The 19512-nt window shown below is 36.3% G+C and overlaps 2 protein-coding genes across 2 annotated transcripts in view; both read left to right on the plus strand.

The window, feature by feature from the left end:
* Window positions 1-12898, plus strand: part of snapc4 (small nuclear RNA activating complex, polypeptide 4) — a 13613-nt gene extending 715 nt beyond the window's left edge. Inside the window, exons 2-25 of the mRNA XM_083526536.1 lie at window positions 952-1091; window positions 1184-1224; window positions 1311-1413; window positions 1878-1906; window positions 2002-2133; window positions 2226-2342; window positions 2510-2588; window positions 2663-2744; window positions 2851-2952; window positions 3209-3281; window positions 3745-3909; window positions 4978-5128; window positions 5267-5373; window positions 6395-6489; window positions 6622-6716; window positions 6873-6961; window positions 7647-8081; window positions 8283-8372; window positions 9679-9910; window positions 10021-10091; window positions 10184-10249; window positions 10459-10489; window positions 10585-12557; window positions 12650-12898. Coding sequence (XP_083382662.1) covers window positions 968-1091; window positions 1184-1224; window positions 1311-1413; window positions 1878-1906; window positions 2002-2133; window positions 2226-2342; window positions 2510-2588; window positions 2663-2744; window positions 2851-2952; window positions 3209-3281; window positions 3745-3909; window positions 4978-5128; window positions 5267-5373; window positions 6395-6489; window positions 6622-6716; window positions 6873-6961; window positions 7647-8081; window positions 8283-8372; window positions 9679-9910; window positions 10021-10091; window positions 10184-10249; window positions 10459-10489; window positions 10585-12557; window positions 12650-12745 — 4578 coding nt within the window. The 5' untranslated portion in view covers window positions 952-967 and the 3' untranslated portion in view covers window positions 12746-12898. The remainder of the gene's footprint in view (window positions 1-951; window positions 1092-1183; window positions 1225-1310; window positions 1414-1877; window positions 1907-2001; window positions 2134-2225; window positions 2343-2509; window positions 2589-2662; window positions 2745-2850; window positions 2953-3208; window positions 3282-3744; window positions 3910-4977; window positions 5129-5266; window positions 5374-6394; window positions 6490-6621; window positions 6717-6872; window positions 6962-7646; window positions 8082-8282; window positions 8373-9678; window positions 9911-10020; window positions 10092-10183; window positions 10250-10458; window positions 10490-10584; window positions 12558-12649) is intronic.
* A 269-nt stretch (window positions 12899-13167) lies between these two features.
* On the plus strand, window positions 13168-18015 carry card9 (caspase recruitment domain family, member 9). The gene is made up of 12 exons (XM_083526537.1): window positions 13168-13447; window positions 13533-13670; window positions 13907-14232; window positions 14366-14545; window positions 14643-14789; window positions 14892-15017; window positions 15129-15323; window positions 15899-15934; window positions 16262-16310; window positions 16622-16722; window positions 17265-17338; window positions 17484-18015. The coding sequence occupies exons 1-12, from the start codon at window positions 13234-13236 to the stop codon at window positions 17593-17595; spliced, it is 1698 nt and encodes a 565-aa protein (XP_083382663.1). The 5' UTR covers window positions 13168-13233; the 3' UTR covers window positions 17596-18015.
* The last annotated feature ends 1497 nt before the right edge of the window (window positions 18016-19512 follow it).

Consider the following 19512-nt stretch of genomic DNA (forward strand, 5'->3'; position numbering starts at 1 on the left):
CATGAAGACCGAACTCATACGGTCACCTCTACACAGTAGATGTCTTTCACTTGAACTCAGAAGCATTCATGTAAATTGGTGGTTTCTGAGGCTGGTAATTCTAATGAAATTATCCTCTGCAGCAGAGGTAGCTCTTGGCCTTCCTTTCTTGGGACGCTCCTAATGAGAGCCTTTTCTATCATAGAGTTTAATGGATTTAGAGTCTGCACTTGTGGACACATTTAAAGTTCTTGGGGCTTTTTTTATTTTTATTGACTGACCTGCATTTTTTTCAAGTCAGTTTTTTTAAGGACTGGGTTTTTTCTCTTTTTCGCTTAAGCTCTCTACATGGAGGGGAAAAAAGAGGTGTTAGGGATAAAAATCCTAAAATAATTACATTAAACTGTTTAGTTTTTATCCTGTTTTGGGTGTAATCTGAAACCACATTGTCAGTATGAGTAATATTATGTTGAGAAGAGTCAGGGGTCATATAGCTGTCATCACTGCAGGAGTAAAGAAACTACCCATTACCAGGCTTATAAATAATATCTAAAAGTATTCAATTGTTTGGGTTTTTAATGATGTAATCATTCGCATAAGTATATTACATACCCGTTGTGTGCCAGATTGTGAGTTATTTCACTATTTTAATATCTGATATTTGTAAGTAAAGGAGGACAAAATGGCATTTTCAAAAGATTTGTTTCATAAAATCAGTATACAAGTCAAGACATTCAGGTCATGTTCACACCCCCGAATGCAAACTGTTGAATATTAGGAAAAACAAACACACGTTGTTATCATTAACTGGTCAGTTTGTCATACTGCAGCCTCAAATTCCAGTTAATGTCAAACAAGAGTGGAACCTAATCTGCTCTTCTTCCCAATGGCTATCTGACTGAAGGTTTGGTCTTTATGTGCCAGATTTTAAATCTACTTCACTATTTCAATATGTGATATTTGCATATGTAGGTAACGGAGGGGAAAAATGGCACTTTCAGAAGATTTGTTAGCTGAAAGGAACAAATTACAGAATGATATTTTGGCACTTGAGGGCAATCTGGATGATGGCAGTAACCTTGCAGATTTGCTGTCTTCAGACCGAGACAATGGTAAGTCAAACATGATAACACTAACACAACACAAACTATGTACTATGTCACACACACTTACACAAGCTTTATTTATGTATCCCCTCTTGCAGATGAGGAGTCTGATGACAGTGGACACGCAGGAGAGGTTGTTGTACGTACAGCGGTGTATCTCCAAGATTTTCCCATTAATAAAGATTGCTGCAGGAGCTCACGTGTGCATATTTTTGTCTCTCGCAGGCACACAATGACCTGGAAGCAGAGCGAAATAAGATACAGAGAGAGATCGAAGAGTTAGAGCGAACACTCGGGGCAGATGCCGCTCTGGTTGATGCCCTCACAGGTAAATGTGTGCGTAGTTGTGACATCACAACCGTAAGGAATAAATAAATGAATAAAAATCTGTACTTGAGGCTCATGAAAGTTCATGAATGAACAGGTGTACAGGTGTTCCTGCATAATTAAAGTGTATATGTGTTTTAAAAACTTTATTAAGTATGTTTTACATTACTAGAATATTCAATTTTACATACATTTTTATGTTAAATTCTTCTGTTTCTTAATTATTTATCAGAACAAACACATATTGGTCTCAAAATGTAGTTCTTGTTACAGCTAATATTTCTGAATGACATATTTAGGACCAGGTTAATATGAAAATCATTAGAGATTTATTTTTGTTTTCTTTCTCCCCTAACAAAGTGTGGATTTTTGTGTGTGTGTGTGTGTGTGTGTGTGTGTGTGTGTGTGTGTGTGTGTGTGTGTGTGTGTGTGTGTGTGTGTGTGTGTGTGTGTGTATGATTTCAGACAGTGAACATGGCAGTCTTGTGGATTCTGTGAGTATTTGTATAACTGTATAGATTTAATCACTTTCCCTTCATTACTTTTATTTAAAAAAATATTGATTAGTTTTGTTTTCTAAAAAATCTAGGATAGTGATGTCGATTTGGACCTCCCTCAAGATTTGGAAACGTGTCTTCAGATGAACTTGGTGTATCAGGAGGTGCTGCAAGAAAAATTAGCTGGTGTAGAGAGGCTTCTTAGTGAAAATCGTGAACAGCAGGTTAATAGATTTCCTGTCAATAATTAAATAGGGTGGGTTTTCAAAATATCAGTGAGATATTGGGTAAAAGTTTTCTGGAATTTCTTTTACAGAAAGAGCTTGAAGAACAGCTTTCTGGACCTTCATATGTCTATTCTGGCCTGCCTCATCTCAAACTCTTCCTTGGCAGCTTCATGAAACCGTATTTTAAAGACAAGTTGACTGGTTTGGTAAGATTTAGTTATTACTAAATGATGTGGAGGGGGTAAAAGTCTTGAAAGGCTACATGCATCCACATTTCAGATAAAAATAAATGTATAAATGTTTCAAATAAATCTCTTTTATTTGCACATACTAATGTGACTGAAGCTTGTATATGTGTACATTTCCTGTACAGGGCCCTCCAACTAATGAAGAAACTAAAGAGAGGTTGTCTCATGGGACCAAGACTTGCGATGAAATGAAAATTCGAAGATGTACGGTTTTGTTGAGCTGAATTTTTTTGGTTTGCTCTATATAGACAACATTGACTTATCGTAATGTCTTTTAGGGGAGCCATGGCAAAAGACCCTGCTGATCAACTCCGTAGTCACGGACACTATGAAACGAATGTTACAGCCCAAACTGTCAAAGTATGTTTGTATGCCTTTTCACTTATTATTTTTTGACTGTTATATGGAACTGTGCAATATTGTAATCAGCCTTAATATGCGTTGTTCTTGTGTTCACATATTATAGGATGGAGTACTTAACTGCAAAGATGTCTAAAGCGAATAATGCAGAAAAAGAAGAAATACAGAACCAAATTGCTCTTTTAGAGAATGACATCACAAAAATCAGGTGCCTGTAATGAATTAATAGCTAAATCATTTGCATGTGTGTTGTGTGTTTTAAATTGAGGAGTAAGATTACTATGTGTATCTCAGCTATAGGGGGCATCATTGCTCTGTTACATAATTTTCACCCCAAGTTTGTATTTTTAATCTAAAAAGTATGTTACTCAAATATTTATACTTGAACTGTCTGTGTAGAAACTCTCAGCTTTAAGTTGCTCATTATACTAAATGTCCGTCCTTATGAACATATCGTTTTGCAGATCACTAAAGGAAGATCAGCTGTATGGGGATCGCCATGACGACCATGATTGGGATAAAATATCAAATATTGATGTAGGTTTTTTGCTTCTTTTAACATACACTCACCATCCACATTATAAAGAACACCTTCCAATTTATATCAGGTCTGCCAGTTGTGTGGCAACATTGCAGTGTGTGAAAAGCCACACTTTATGGATAGCTGAAGCATAGAAAAAGTAACTGCACAGTTTGAGTGAGCCAGTGTTCTTAATTGCCTCTGATTCCTGGTCTTAGTTGGTAGGGGTGGAACCTATGTTGCTTACCAATGTTGTGAAGTGATTGCATTACAACACTGGTTACTACAGACCTCCTGTTTGTCACATGACTTTTTTATTAACCGAATTAAAAGTATCTTGAACAATAAATTGAACCATTGCAGGTACAGTTAAAGATATCACCATCTCCAAGCTGCTGAGTCAGCTGTTGCTTTAGGTTAAAATTTCATTTCACACCATGCAATCATATTATTATTTAAATAATTATGACAATGATTCAGTTCGAGGGCCTTCGGCAACCTGATGATCTGATGAGGTTCTGGCAGAATTACCTGCATCCCTCCATCAACAAATCCACATGGAGTCAGGAGGAGATCGCCAAGCTCGCAGATGCTGCAGAAGAGCACAAATACTGCCACTGGGAACAAATTGCAGAATCTCTTGGGGTAAGTGTAACAGTGGAAGATGTTTTGGTTTGTGTGGTCAGTAATGCATGCAATATTGGACAGCTTGAACTTTCGAAGCATGTTTCGAAGGTGACCTTTGAAAAATGCACACAGAAGAATATATCCAGATATCTGTATAATCAGCAGTGTTGTGCTAGTTACTAAAAAATAGTAACTAGTTACAGTTACTCGTTACTTCCTTCAAAAAGTAACTTAGTTACTTTGTTGATTACTTACACCAAAAAGTAATGCGTTACTGTTAAAAGTAACTTTTTAGTTACTTTTTTAAAGAACCTTTTTTAATGTTCCCATTAATGCCCTTTTATGCGTTATGATCTATACAAACACAAAACTGACTTAAACACAAAGTCATTTTTAAACACTATTTTATTTAGGTCAGACCTGCACAAACTGAATATATCACAAGGATTTCTGAAATAAATAACAAAACAAGCTGAATAATATATTCACAATCAAAAACTAAAGTGGCTTCTGCATCATAAAAGCTGTTGTGTTGAGCTCTTAAAAATGTTCCTTTCACAGCTGAAGTATGAAAACTATCAACAATGTAGAACAAAACACCGGGTTAGCTTCTAGCTTCTAGCTTCCAGCATGGGGTTCCTGGAGGAGCTTCGACAGATTGGAGTTGCTGTTTATCGCAGTAGATACGAGCTTCGAACCAGAAAGACACAGCTTACATTTGACTTAAAAGTTTTTGTCTTTATAAGTGAAATAATGAGCATATTTCCACTTTGAGAAACTCGTCTTGCTCTCGTCTTGCTCTCGCCATTACTGCCGCACAGACCTGAATAAACGGAGCCACGCCCACAGTGCGTCTTTTTCGTGTTTACAGTGGTTCATCCACCAATCCTACAATGCGACACTGCTGTAAGCAGGTTAGACTGTAGTCTACACTTCAGACCAAATTCATTCTTTTAAAAAAGTAACGGGTAACGCACCATACGGTAACGGTAACAAAGTTACTTTATTTTTAAATAAAAAAATAAACCGCCCAACACTGATAATCAGTATATCTGATATATCTTTTTGTTCTTTTTCTTTTTATAGACCGGTAGGACAGCTTTCATGTGTTTCCAGACATATCAGCGGTACATCTCTAAACGGTTCAGGAAGAGAGAGTGGAGTAAAGAGGAGGACCAGGTCTTCTTGGAGCTCATAGAAAAGATGAGGATTGGCAACTTCATACCGTATACTCAAAGTACTTGGACACTACTTAATATGAACCAGTCACCCCTGCGAGATGTTTATTAAATGTTAATAGGCAGGTTTTTCAAAAACTGACGTGTTGTATTGCTATACCATTCTTTACTTTGGGTATTTTTTCATATCTTCTTAGTATCATACTTTATGGAAGGTCGTGATAGTTCCCAGCTCATCTACCGTTGGACATGTGTTCTGGATCCATCAATAAAGAAGGGACCCTGGACAAAAGAAGAGGATAAGGTATGGACAGCGAGTCAAAATTTCATTTGTCTTTGAACAAATTAAAACCCAAATTATGAGTGGATGACCAGTATTAAGTGGCATTAGGACTACACCAAATTGTACTGGTTCCTGAAAGTCTTGTTCATTGAAGCCCATTCTCAATTTCTCAAATTAAACAGACTACGGTGAGCGGAACTAAATATTGAGCTCAGGGCTCATATTTGATTATTCCTGAAAATTTTGAATGGCAAAGACCTTAAGTGTTTCTTTGTTATTATCTGCTCTGATTGCAGAGGTATCAGTATTGAAAATGAATGATATAATATGTTTACATAATACAATAAACATTATTTATCATTATTTCATTAAAATAAAATAAAGGATGATGCTGTAGCATTAGAGCCATGTTACTGAAGCTTGTATTTGAGAGCTTATCAGGTGAGTGGCAGCAGCGTTGCTGTATCAGACCAGAGGTTTTGCACAAAGCTCTTGTGTCAAAAACAAGCTACAAACCCTTATTCTCCTCGCCTGTAGTCATGACTCGTGGTTATTGACCAAAAGAATAAGGTCAGGCCTGCTCTCTGTGACAGAAGTCACAAGCTCAACAATCCAGGAGAGCCTTGGAGTAAAGATGTTTCTCCTCCAAATAATGGTTTCTTTGGGTAGCATTCAAGAATGCTTTGGACAAAGGGGCAACCTATGACCTACTGGAGGGGATTATATATCACCGTTGGTAGAGGAGTGTCTGAGGATCTGCCAGGAGAAGCGATGGCCAGGGTAAAAATCTTGGCTGACCTACTTAGCATGTAAACACCAAGATCCCCACTTCTAAAAGCAGAAGATCAATGAATTAAAAAAATTATGAAAACTGACATAAAAAATACATTATTGTCCAGCTAAATTGTTGATTCTGGATTTTAATGTATAAAAGTATCAGTCATTATTATGGAGACAGATCATTTGCTGTTGATTTTTTTTTTGTTTTTTAAATGGAAGATTGCATTAAGAGAGCTGAGGTAAATTTTTTTTATTATTACAGTTACTACTGAAAGCTGTAAAGAAGTATGGCTGCAAGGAGTGGTGGAAAATTAGACTGGAAGTACCTGGAAGGACGGACAATTCATGCCGAGATAGGTATGCAAATGCCTTCTTAGATCTTCTCTGGCAGGAGAATTAATTGAAAATTTATATATGACTAATTATATGAGATCTGTTTGATTCTTCCTAGTTCCAATTAATTAAGCATTCTTTACTTGATGTACTCAGATATCTGGATTGCCTCCAAGCTAATATAAAGAGAGGTGCATGGAGTGAAGAAGAAGTGGAACTGCTGAAAAAACTTGTAGAGAAACATGGTGTTGGTGAGTGAACAGAGGTTTTTTTTTTTTTTTTTTTTTTTTTTTTTAAATTCATAGAACCTAAATAGAATATATTTCTCAACAGAACTAAACCACGCTTTTGTTTCTGTAGGCACTACTTGAAGGCTAAATAATATTCCTACTGTCTTTTTTTTTTAGGTAAATGGTCTAAAATCGCTGCTGAAATTCCAAACAGGGTTGACAGCCAGTGTTTAAACAAGTGGAAATGGATGATGCAGAAAGCTAATGTAAGTATTTGGTGTAGGTTTTATACCATAGTGCTTCTGAACTAAAATCTAATTCGTCAGAAATTTTTGGAAAGCAGCCCTGAAAGTAATACCTGCGCTAAATCATATCACATAAGTTTTTTAATTCATGCACTCGTTCTAATATTTTATGACCGTTTCTATTGTAGCAGTTCATTCACAGGGGCGTGTGGGGCAAATGCTTTACAGAATAAATAAGAAAAAACGAAAAACCATATAGTCATTAATTTGGTAAAGCTTCTTGTAAGGAGATATAAGTTTAACATTGAGTCTCCTTAGTCAGCAATTTAGAATTCTTCTTCTAGATAAATGACTTTGCACATTCCAGTTTCAGTCTAACATGTCTTATTAGCAACAACAATGAGCAAAACAAAAAGGCTTATAGCAAGTATAATACAAGGCACATAAACATTTATTGTAACAAAGTGTAATTTAATAAAAAAAAATTATTCAATACATATTAAATGTTTTTGTAAACTAATACAAAAAAATGTATGTAATTTTTTTGGGGAGGGAATGAAGATATTAACAGTAAAGTCAAGACCACCTATAAACATTTCCCCTTAAAACCAGACACCGTGTCACATTTCATTTGCTACTTATGTTCTAGGTACTGCATAATTTGTGTTTTTCTTTAAAAATCATACTTTTTTTTTACCCTTTACAGAAACAGGGTGTAAAGAGAGCAATAGGAAAAAAGAGATCAGAAAAATATGAGCCGCAGTCAAAAAAGAGGTGCACAAGGCAGCAAAAGCTCAGCTCAGCGAAAGATGATGATTTTCACACTGAAAGCGACAGCTCTGAAGATGAAAAGGAACAAGTGCCGTACATGGATAGTGATAGTGAACAAGCAGGAGAAGCAGAAGTCTCTTCAGACGAGAACTGTAAACTAGAATACGTCCAGCCAGTCATGAAGGAATGGATTCCTGCATGTGAGAACAATCTGGTACATTCTTCCATGAAAGTGAAGACCATATTGGTAAGGCTGCCCACTGAGCCAGAAGAGTGTGCCAGAGGTAGTGTACGAAACACCGTTCTGGACAGATTGGGAAAACCTGTGAAGACTTATGTTGGCATGGAACCACCTGCTTTAGAAAAATGTGTAAGTTTTAGACTTTGTAGAACAAAAATGAAAAGGTTTGTGCTTATATTCTAATAAGAGATAAATACTTACAGCCATATTAAAGTGTTAGGATATTTTCAAGCAATAAATAGCAATAAAGCAACAAACTCCTATATTCTCAGGTCAACCTGTTTTTTTAATAGTGATCCAAATTTCTTTTTTACTGTATTTTATTTACAGAATTTAAGCAGTGAGCATGCCTTGATCATGGTGTCTGAATGTGAGGTTAGACGCTTCCTGATTTGCATGAAATCATCTGTCATGAATTCGGTAAGTTACCTTTATAAAGAATATAACAGACATCGCAAAGTGTCTTTTTTTATAAGAAAACAATCCATAATAAATGCCGTAAATGTAATGAGGTGCGACTATTCCAGTGTTTTGTTTTTGTAGCTGTTAGTAGTGGACAAAGTACACAAACCATTCACTTTAGTTAAAGTATAATACATATTACTCAAGTGAAAGTAAATGTGCTCCCTTTAAACTTTCATTCTAGGAAAAGTACAAGTGTTTGCTTTCAAATGTACTTTAGTATCCAAATTACTATGTTTTACTATGGATATATTGTTCCTATTATGATTTTTTGTCACAAGATTCTTCCATAATCATCTCGGTTTATGTGAAGACTTTTTATGTAAAAAAAAAAAAAAGACTCTGTTACTCTCAGCACATCAATCTATTAATAGAATGATATTAATGAGTCAAACACTGGTTGATATCTGTTTAAATGATCATGAGCCCAAAACCTTCTTTTCAACTACTTAAAATAAATTGTGTAATTGTGTAAATAAGGCCACGGGTGTTGTGGCAAGTTAGAGTCAGGAATTTCTTTCTGTATTTATCACTCTCTAAATGTTCTGCTTGCTGACACTGAACTGTATGTTATAAGGAAGTAACACTAAGCGGCAATTAAACAGTTGGAAACAGAGCATGCGCTCTACCCTGAATTTTGGCTTTCTGGGTGTTTGACTAGTTAAGTTTTTATCCACTCATAAATAAAAAGGAACGACTGATTTCACAAAATGTAGTTGAATAAAAAGAACAATATTTGACTTTGAAATGTAATTAAATTTAGATTTACCCAAATGGAAATACTTCAGAAAAATACAGATACGCAAAAAATAACCCTACTTAAATGAGGTAATGAATTATATTTACTTCATTACAGTCCACCAGTGGTAACCGAATGGCCTGAAGTGTATTATTTCTCTTATACCAGAGAGACAATTTCTGTTTTATTAGTGAATAGTGATATTGAACATTTACAAAATACAAGTTGGTTATAATAGCTGTTAATAGTCGTTGCATGACCAACCACTATTTTTATATACATTTTTATGTCTTGAAATCAAAAAAGACCAAAGCACAGATACTATTAAATCATTTCTAATACTGTTTCACTTCTCAGAACAAGAGGTACTGCTGTCAATTACTGTTGTGCTTTTGTGGAAACTAATTCAATCATTCAACATTGCTGCAGAATTATGAATCTAACGTGCATGTATGTAACAGATTAACAGTTAACAAAGCAATGCAGGTAAAAGTATCATAATAACAACTATCTTTACCCACACAGAGAACACTAAAATCCAAAGACAGCTTGTCTTCATGTGCAAAACAGAAGGATACCAGAAAGGATGGAGAGAAAGGTAACAGTACAATGGAAAGCGGTCAAAGAAGAAGATGTAAATCTGTCCACAAGGCCACAGCCAACACCCAGCTAAACTATGATCTCATGTTAGCCATTACTCCATGGGTCGGCAACGTGATAATGCCTTTACCTTTCAATGAAAGGCGGGTTTGTGAAGGTACTTTTGAGATACATTGATAAAATATAAATTACTCTATTTATGTTGTGTTAAATTAGAATTAGATTTATTCTTCGATAGTGACATCATCTTTTATTTTCTTGTTGCAGCTGACATTGTTGGAAAACGAGCAGCAAATGTCCCTCTTGTAAAAACACCTGTGTTTTTGCTTTTTCTGCAGGTGAATAGAGTAATTACTTTCTGAAATTCTGTAATTATAATGACTGTTGAAGGCTGGTTGCAATAAAAAGTGTGGTGTTGTTTTTGAAACAGGCTCTTAAAATTGACGTTGATGGATGCAAAAAAGTCATTCAAGCCCGCAATGACAAAATGTCCATGGTAAAGTTTACCTACTTGTAGTATATTAAATATATGTACTATATTAATATAACCAGATGCAAAATTCACTATTTGTTCTGTGCTGTTTAGATCAGTATTCTCCCCTCCTAAAATAGCCAGCAATAACCACTAAATATCTATGAGAGAATACAAAGGCATTCCAGATACTGGACAAATATTCAATTACTTTATTTTTCTCTCCTCCTCAGACACCAGGACCTAAATCAAGACCTTATTCAGGTAAAAGTAATGTGTTATTTATGTTCCTTTTTACATTCAAGTGCAGTAAATAAGACCTCCAAAATCAAGCTCTGTTCTGGTTTAATATCTTTCAGCCACGAAGCCAACGTTAGGTTCCTCTCGTTGTGTTAAGACTGTAGCAGACTTACTTGCTGAAAAAAAAGCACAGCGTAAAAAACAGTCTGGACCCCTGCAGATCCCTGGGTTGTTTGGACCCCAGCTACTTCCACAACCAGCTAAAATCCCAATCCCTCCACAGTCTCGCCAGAGAGGGAAAACAAAACGGTCTGCTAGTCAGCAAATAGATGCTGCTTTGATACTTCCCCAGACTTTCATTGTTACCCAGCCAAATACAGATAACATAGCAGGCACTACACATAATGTGATACAGGGAGTTTCACCTGTTCTGCAATTGGGTACAGAAGATGCATCAAAAATTCCTCAGCCAGTACTACATTTGGAAATACCAGTAGAATCTGGGATGGAGACCCACAAAGCATTCTGTCCCACAACCACACTGTCCACACCTGGACCACCTACAAAGGCATCAAAGGAAGTGGGCTCTGCAAAACGCAAGCACAAACCCACTATGAAAGCTCAAGCTTTGATGGCCGATGCAAAAACCAAGCTCTCCAAGAAACAGGCAGCTAAAAAAGAAGAAAACAGTAGTGTAAACCAGACAGTAGCTTTACTACCACAAACTACAGCCTGGATTCTCACTCCTGCTGGTTTAATGCCTGTTGCTGAAAATCAGATACAAGCTCCTGGCATCCCTGGTCATGAAAACCAGGTGATACCAAACAAGGCTCAGATGGTATTTCAGCCACCTGTGACAATCAACCAGGGTAAATGTGTTACACCGACCAATGCTAAGACACCAAGCAATCCAGCATCTGACTTAACTGAAATAGATACTGGATCTCTAAATGCTGGATCATATCTTGTCTCAGACAACCATATTGTTTCTTCACTTCCCCCTTTTTCTAATTTCCCTGTTGTCCTTTCAGTCGCAAATATAGTTGGTGTTCCTCAAGATCTTTCTAACACAAATGTGCCAACATCCATTACACTATCTGCAGATCAGTCTTCTAAAACTGGGAATCCCAAGTCTTCTCTAGTTCCTGTTTCATCCTCCCCTGTAGGAACAAGTCAAAACCTAACAGCGTCATGTAATGCAGATGCAACCAACAAGGTTCTCAAAGTTTCTGTTACAAATACATCTTCTATAACTTCTGCCTATCCAATGAACATTACTGATCCTGGTACCAATTCTGGTCCTCAGACCCAAAAAACGCCACATGCTGTTGCTCAGCCTGTATTTCAGCAACCAATCATAATAAACCAAAATGGTTTCCTGGCACTAATCAACACTGCTGGACCTTGCCAACCTAATGCACCTAATGCTTTTTCAGCTGCTACTATAAATGTAACTGGAGCTCCAACTACCTCTACATCATGTAATATCAATAAGAGTCTACCAATGTGTTTTAATATACCTATCAGTCCTGTGACCACCAGTCATCAAATTATGCCTCAAACAATGCAGCAGAAGACGGCCCACCACACCAAAACACAAATTGTTCAGAAAGCAGCTACAGTATCTACACCCAGACCTAAGCAAATGACTTTTGAGCCTAGCTTGGTGTTTTTCGAACAACCAGCACAAGTAAAAAACTGGATTAATGGCAATGGTGGGATTTCACTTCCTGGCCTAGAAAACAAAATGCCTTATCTTCCACCATTTGTTAGTAGTATTAATACATTGACTCATTTGCTCAAAGGAAAAGATTCTTTGTTAAAGTCAGCAGTGCAGATTCTGCCGGAAGAGCACAGAGATAACAATGACGAAGACGCTAAGATAGCTGCTGTACGCAAGATGGTGTCTGAGAGATTAAAAACCAACCAAGCATATTTGTTTCTGAAGGCTCGCTTTTTGTCATGCTTCACCTTTCCTGCCCTCTTGGCCACTATAAATCCACGTGTACAGTCGGCAGATGCTCCAGATCTGGAAGACGGTATAGATAAAGTCAAGCCAAAACAGTTTGGAGATGATCAGCTCAGCCCAGTGGTGAGTTTTGTTATGAAATGTTTGCTAAAATTTGTTTGCCTGCTAATTTGTTTCATTTTATTGAATTAACCACCTTTTTTTTTTTTATATAGGGGTCTCTACTCAACTGGAAAGAAAGTAAATTAACAGCAACACAGTTTCCTGGGAGAGAGTCAAGAAATCAAACTGACAGTCATAAAAGTGCATAGCATATTATGTATAGAAATTTTTATTTTTATTTATAAGGACAATATATTTATTGACAATATTGAAAAACAATTGTTAAAAAATATCTAATGTATTTTTATGATTTTGTTTATAGAGAAATATAAGGCAAAATTTCTAATAAAATGTTTGCAAATCAATTTTCTCCTTGTATTGCCTTTATTTTAGCTGTAGGTATGTTACTGATTTAGTCACATTGAGGGGTAACAATGTGATAATAAGTTGACAGTATATGAGAATGGGGAATGGGTTTAGAATTTAAGTGTGTTCATTTCCAGGGCATGTCACGAGTTAAACACATTGGCACAAGCGAATTAGGAAATACAGGAAAACCTCAAATGACTTTTTGAAGAAAAAAAAAGGAACTAAGATTGATTTAGCTTGACCAACATTTCCTTTCTGTTTTGGATATACCATACTGCAGTTGGATATGTTACTAGTTTCAGTTAAGAAGTAAAGACATCCACAACCTATGACTCAAGCAATGGCTGATAAATTGAACGCTGTTGAATCTGAGGATGATGAGGAGTGTTGGATGCGTTTGGAAGACCACAGAATGCTTCTTATCAAGACCATTGAGCCTTCGCGAATAATCCCATACCTGAGACAGTGTAGAGTGATTAACAGTGAGGACGAGGAACAAATTTACAATGATCCGAGTTTGGTCATTAGACGGCGAAAAGTAGGTAGGTAAACTTCACACCCCTACACACTGGCCTGGTTCTTTTTTTTGTCTGTTATTTTTTTAGACACATATTGTGTGCTCTTTAGGTGTACTGCTAGATATCTTACAAAGGACAGGTTATAAGGGTTATGTGGCATTCCTTGAGAGTTTGGAACTGGACTACCCTCAGCTTTATCAGAAAATTACAGGCAAAGAGCCATCGAGGGTCTTCTCAATCCTTCTGGGTAAGTTAGCTAAAATAAAATAATGATTGACAGATTTCTTTCAGTATGAAACAAAACCAGTTATAAGACATGTTTAATAAAATATGATTTATATATATATATATATATATATATATATATATATATATATATATATATATATATAAGGATACGTTATATATGTTATATTTTGTAATAGTTAAGATATGCTTATTTTTTAAACTTTAATAAGTGCCTATTTGATTCTAACAATTAAGATACTGCAGGTGAGTCAGGATTAACTCAGTTTCTAATGAATGAGGTGACTCGGCTCCAGAAAGAGCTCCATGAGGAACGCAAAGCAAGGCTGGCAGCTTCTGCACAAATGGCTGAGCATGCTGAAACCATTCGCAGACTGCAGACAAGAGAATGTGAGGTTCGCAAACAGCAAGAGCGTGTACAGCGCATGAGGGAAGAACGTGACCAAATGTGGGACAAAGCACGGCTCTTGAAGGATGAGAATTACAAGCTGATGAGTAACATGAACCGACTGAGCGAGGAGAAGAACTGTGCTCTCATGTGTAATCGTGACCTGCAGCTGGAGGTTAGACCGTTTAAATATAAGTAATTCTATCTATCTATCTATCTATCTATCTATCTATCTATCTATCTATCTATCTATCTATCTATCTATCTATCTATCTATCTATCTAAAGTTTTTTTTTGTTCTCAAACAGATTGAGAGGCTGAAGCACAGCTTAATGAATGCTGAGAGCGATTCAAAGCTCCAACGGAAACGTACAATTACCCTGAAAAATGCTATGGAGCAGAGGCCTAGTCAAGAAATGGTGCTAGAGCTTCAAAAAGAGAATGATCTTCTCCGAGCTCAAATGCAGGAGCTTCAGAGCTCTTCCCAGGTAAAAAAAAAAAAAAAAAAAAAAACAAGAACAGAATCACATAATTATATATCCTACAAAGTCAAACTGATTTCCGTGGGCAATGGTTTTCTATCAGGCTCAAATTGTGAAAGAAGATATTGAGAAGCCCACCAATGAATCAATGGAAGATTTAAAAGAGCAAAGGGAGGCGCATCAAGAGCTAGTCAATAAGTTTTATGAATTATGCAGGGAGCTACACGACGCTGAAGAACTACGAGATAAGGTTTGTCGGAAATGTTTTAAAATTGCTTCTTCTTGTAGCTTTCTCTCTCAATATATTGTAAGCAGCTAATTGTTTGCCTTCTTAATGAAAACATCTTTGCAGTACCTGGAAAAGAAGGATGAACTGGAGCTAAAGTGTGAGATTTTAAAGAAAGACTCAAAAATGTATTGCAATCGCATGGAGGACATTTTAAAACAGCTGGATGAAGTCATTAAAGAAAGAGACAAGGTGATAAAATGCTCTAAATTTGCGTTGTACTACTACAGCATCTAACATGAATTATGTATCACATTTAATATGGGAAACTGTGCTCCAAATGCCCCATTTTTTTCTATTCAGGCAATTTTATCACGAGAGGAGTACCATCAGGAGAACTGTAAAAACCTTCAGGACAAGGACAATTACCGCAAGCAGCTTCGAGAGATGGGAGAGCGTTACGACGAGCTACAGGTCCAGTTGTTTCGCACTCAAGGAGAAATTCTTGCTCTTCAAGCAAAACTCCGGAAACAGAAACATATACACAAAACAATACGGGTGAGCAGTCACGTTATTTGCAGAACTCTTCTGCTATATGATATCATGTGTTTTGACTAAAAGTGGGAAGTAACAGAAGTATGATACTGGGACTGCTTTTTAAGCATCTGCACATGGATTAAATTAAAAGTCAAAAATATTGACTTAACATTACATTTCTATTTACATATTTGTAAAGTCATAATCTGACTTTACAACCAGTCAGATTTAAGATGAATTCAAATGTTTCTAACGTTCAAGAGATTAACAATAAAGCTGTTGTCATTTAGCCTTAGCTAATAGTTTGTCTTTTGGTGAAACAGGAACAAATTTGAAGCAAACATTTTCATCTTTTGTAAATCTTTCAAGTACATGTGCTTCTTATATTGCTAGTTCTTTTCAACCAGGATTTTTTCAAATGTTTTATTGCCACATTTGGTTTTGATATTTGATTCAGTGTATTGAGGTATGATCAGTTTGTGATTAGTGTGTATTGCTTGTGTATCATTATGACTTATTACAAAGTTTGATTACTTTTTCAAAGCCTCAGACATTTTGTGTAGTCACTCAGTAACTCTTGTCTGCCTCTCTTCCAGACCACAGAAGGAAACTCTCCTTGGAGCTCAGTGGAGGTTTGTGTGACTTTCTTCTCTTTGCAGCATCATAAAACAGAAGTCCCAGGACCTCAATACAGCAAAAAATTGGTTCAGCATTTTTAAAAATATGAATCATATAATAGTAAGAGTAGTTTTTGCTTTTTATGAAAAATGATTGTGCACATTTCCGAGTTTAACTGTACCATAATTAAAGGTAAATGGCAGTTCAGAAGCAGAAGATGCATGACAGAAGTATGGTTATTCATAAAAAAAAAAAAAAAAAAAGAAGCAGACCCCAGTTACAGCAACTTGTTCCTCTTTTTTCCTTTTGTTTGTCGAGTGACTCTACATTTTTCTCTTTAGTTAAAAAGCCAAACGAGTGAGGAGGATTTCAAAGAGAGATATGAGAAAGGTGCTTTTCTTTTATCTGACTCCACTACTTTCTGCAATAGATATGATATTTCTATCCTGTTTCTAAATCTGTTCTATTTTTACATACTTTTATAGCACATTCTTATATGGTTTATGTCTGTAGTTGATTCTCATTTAAACAGGTTTGAGTTCATTATTTCTGTCTCTACCAAACAAACAAAATATTATAAACATTTGTGTTTCTTGTTTTCATCAGACCAAACTTACCACAAAACCTAGTTATCATTTTCTCAACCATTATTGGTTAATTTCTTGTTGGTTGGCATTTATATTTTGTATTTTTGACCTTAGGTATAAGTGATGAATCCCAAAGTCCAACATCAGGGGAGTACAGTGTATGCATAAGTATTAAAGACCCGTGTACGTCAGACGCCAAGGAAGAAAGCTTTCGGGTAAAGACTTAAATGTACTTAAAGTTATTGTTAGTTTTTTATCATGAATGAACAAAAAATTTATTCTTGGAGAGGTTTCCCATGCGATCTACAACGCCCGTGGTGTTTTTTCTGATCAGGGAAGAATCACACAGGACACACAAATGGCTCATATGTTCTTCTTCAATTTAATGCAGATAACAGACAATTTTACATATATATATATATATATATATATATATATATATATATATATATATATATATATATATATATATATATATATATATATATATATATACACACACACTGAAAAAACCTGAGCTAAAATCTTTCCTGATTCGGCATGAAGACACAATAACCAGAGACATGTGAGCCTAGACAAAGACATTCCGTTATGTACTCCCATTGTAAAGATTCTATAGACAATGAACAGACAACATGGGAATGTGTGTTTGAAGAACTAGTGTGAGGCCCATCTTAATACTTATGTAAATGACAAAAACTAAAACAAATACAATATACAATAAGCAAGACTGTTTTGTAAATATTTACATTTACAGGAGAGGATTTTCACTGAGGAGGAACTATCCTCCAGCAACCCACCCAGGCCAAGGTGCAATTTTTATTACAGAAGGTATGCATTTACTGTTGCTCCTTTTGAGCGCTTACAGGACACGTGTTACTGTTTTTGCAATGTTTTTTAAAAAATTATTATTTAAGTAAAGTGCAAGATAAACAGCATTCTGAATAATTATTGTAACCATCTGTTCTTATGACAGGAAACGTGCCTTGAGAACAAAAGCCACTGTTAAAGAATGCGCTAAAGAGTGCACACAATGTGTTCTGGGCAACTCCAGTGGGAGTGATAACACCGACACAGATGGGATTTGATATAAGCCCAATCGGGATGAAGATCACATCACCCTTCAGAAAAGAATGAAGACTATTGTTGTTGCTATTTTTATAATTTTGTTATTGTTTTATTATTATTATTATTATTATTATTATTATTATTATTATTATTATTATTATTGCTTACCTTCAAAACTTTAGAGTGAAACATGAAGTTTATAGACCTATATGGTCTATCCTAAAGCAATCTTATCCACTGAATTTACACATATTGAATATTTGCTGGAGTGTCACTGGTCCAGATTCGACAAATAAAATAAAACATTAACATACAACACAAATAGGAAATGCTTGTGAACACAGAGTGTCGGTTAGATTTTCCTGGTCTGTCACAACTAGAAGAAACCACTGATCTCTATATGATTATTGTCTGAAGATCCATTAAACCTCCATACTGAAGTTTTTGCTTTCTTTCCCCTCTATTTTTTCCACAATTCCAATCTGACAATGTTTCACATTCTTTTTTATATTTTGAGACCCAACTGCAAATACTAGCTTTTTCTTTACTTTTTCTGACATGGGTGAGCCCATAAAAACTCTAACCAACCATCAGTATATTTGTTAATTCTATACGAACAAACCATTCCACAAAGAAACATATATATTTATATACATCGGCAGGTCATGAGTTTAAATCCCAGCCATAACATGCTGCCACTCCTGGGCCCCTGAAGGAAGGGACAGAGTTAGCTGATATGATGATGTAGAGAGAGGTAGATATGTTGTGTGTTCAGGAGACCGAGTGGAAAGGAAGTAAGACCAGGAACATTGGAGGTGGGTTTAAACCTTTTTTTTATTATAGTGTGGATGGAAAGAGAAATGGTGTAGGGGTGATACTGAAGGAAGAGTACAGTAAGAGTTTAGTGGAGGTGAAGAGAGTTTCTGATAGGGTGATTAACATGAAGCTGAAAGTTGAAGGGGTGATGATAAATGCTCCACAGGTGGGTTGTGAGATGGAGGAGAAAGAAAAATGAGTGAGTTAGATTAAGTGGTAGAAGGTGTACCTAGGATTAAAGGATTGGTGATTGGGGCAGACTTCAATGGCCATGTTGGTAAAGAAAACAGGTGTGATGAAGGGTTGATGAGTAGGTATGGTCTTAAGAAGAGGAATGTGGAAGGGCAGATGGTGGTAGATTTTGCTAAAAGGATGAAAATGGTAGTTATAAATACTTATTTTAAGAAGCAGGAGGAGCATAGGGTGAGGTATAAGAGTGGGTAAGGTGCACACAGGTGAACTATATTCTATGTAGGACCTGAAGATTGGATATTGTAAGGTGCTGGCAGGGGACAGTGTAGCTAGACAGCATCGGATGGTGGTCTGTAGGATGGATTTGGAGTCGAAGAAGAAGAGGAGGAGAGTGAAGACTGAAAGAAGAATAAGGTGGTGGAACTGAAGGGGGAAGACTGTAGTGTGAGATTCAGGGAAGAGGTCAGACTGGGGATCGGTGGTGGTGAAGAGGTGCAAGATGACTGGGCAACTACTGCAGGACTGATAAGGGGGAGAGCTATAAAGGTACTTGGTGACATCTGGAAATAGAAAGGAAGTTAAAGAGACATGGTGGTGAAATGAGGAAGTGCAGGAAAGCATAAGGAGAAAGAGGTTGGCAAAACAGAATTGGGATCGACAGAGTTATGAGAAAAGTAGGCAGAAGTACAATAAGATGCGGCAGCAGGTAAAGAGGGATGTGGCGAATAAGCATATGAGGGAAGGATGTGCTGCATGTTAGAGCAATAAAGGATAAAGGTGGAAATGCTGTGACTAGTGAGGAGAGTATGTTGAGAAGATGAAGGGAGTATTTTAAACAGCTGATGAATGAGGAAAATGAGAGAGAGAAGGTTGGATGGTGTGGAGATTGTGAAGCAGGAAGTGGATATGATTAGTAAGGAGGAAGTGAG

The sequence above is a fragment of the Silurus aristotelis genome (genome assembly GCF_946808225.1).
Source record: "Silurus aristotelis genome assembly, chromosome: 23".
In the NCBI taxonomy this organism is placed as follows: Eukaryota; Metazoa; Chordata; class Actinopteri; order Siluriformes; family Siluridae; genus Silurus; species Silurus aristotelis.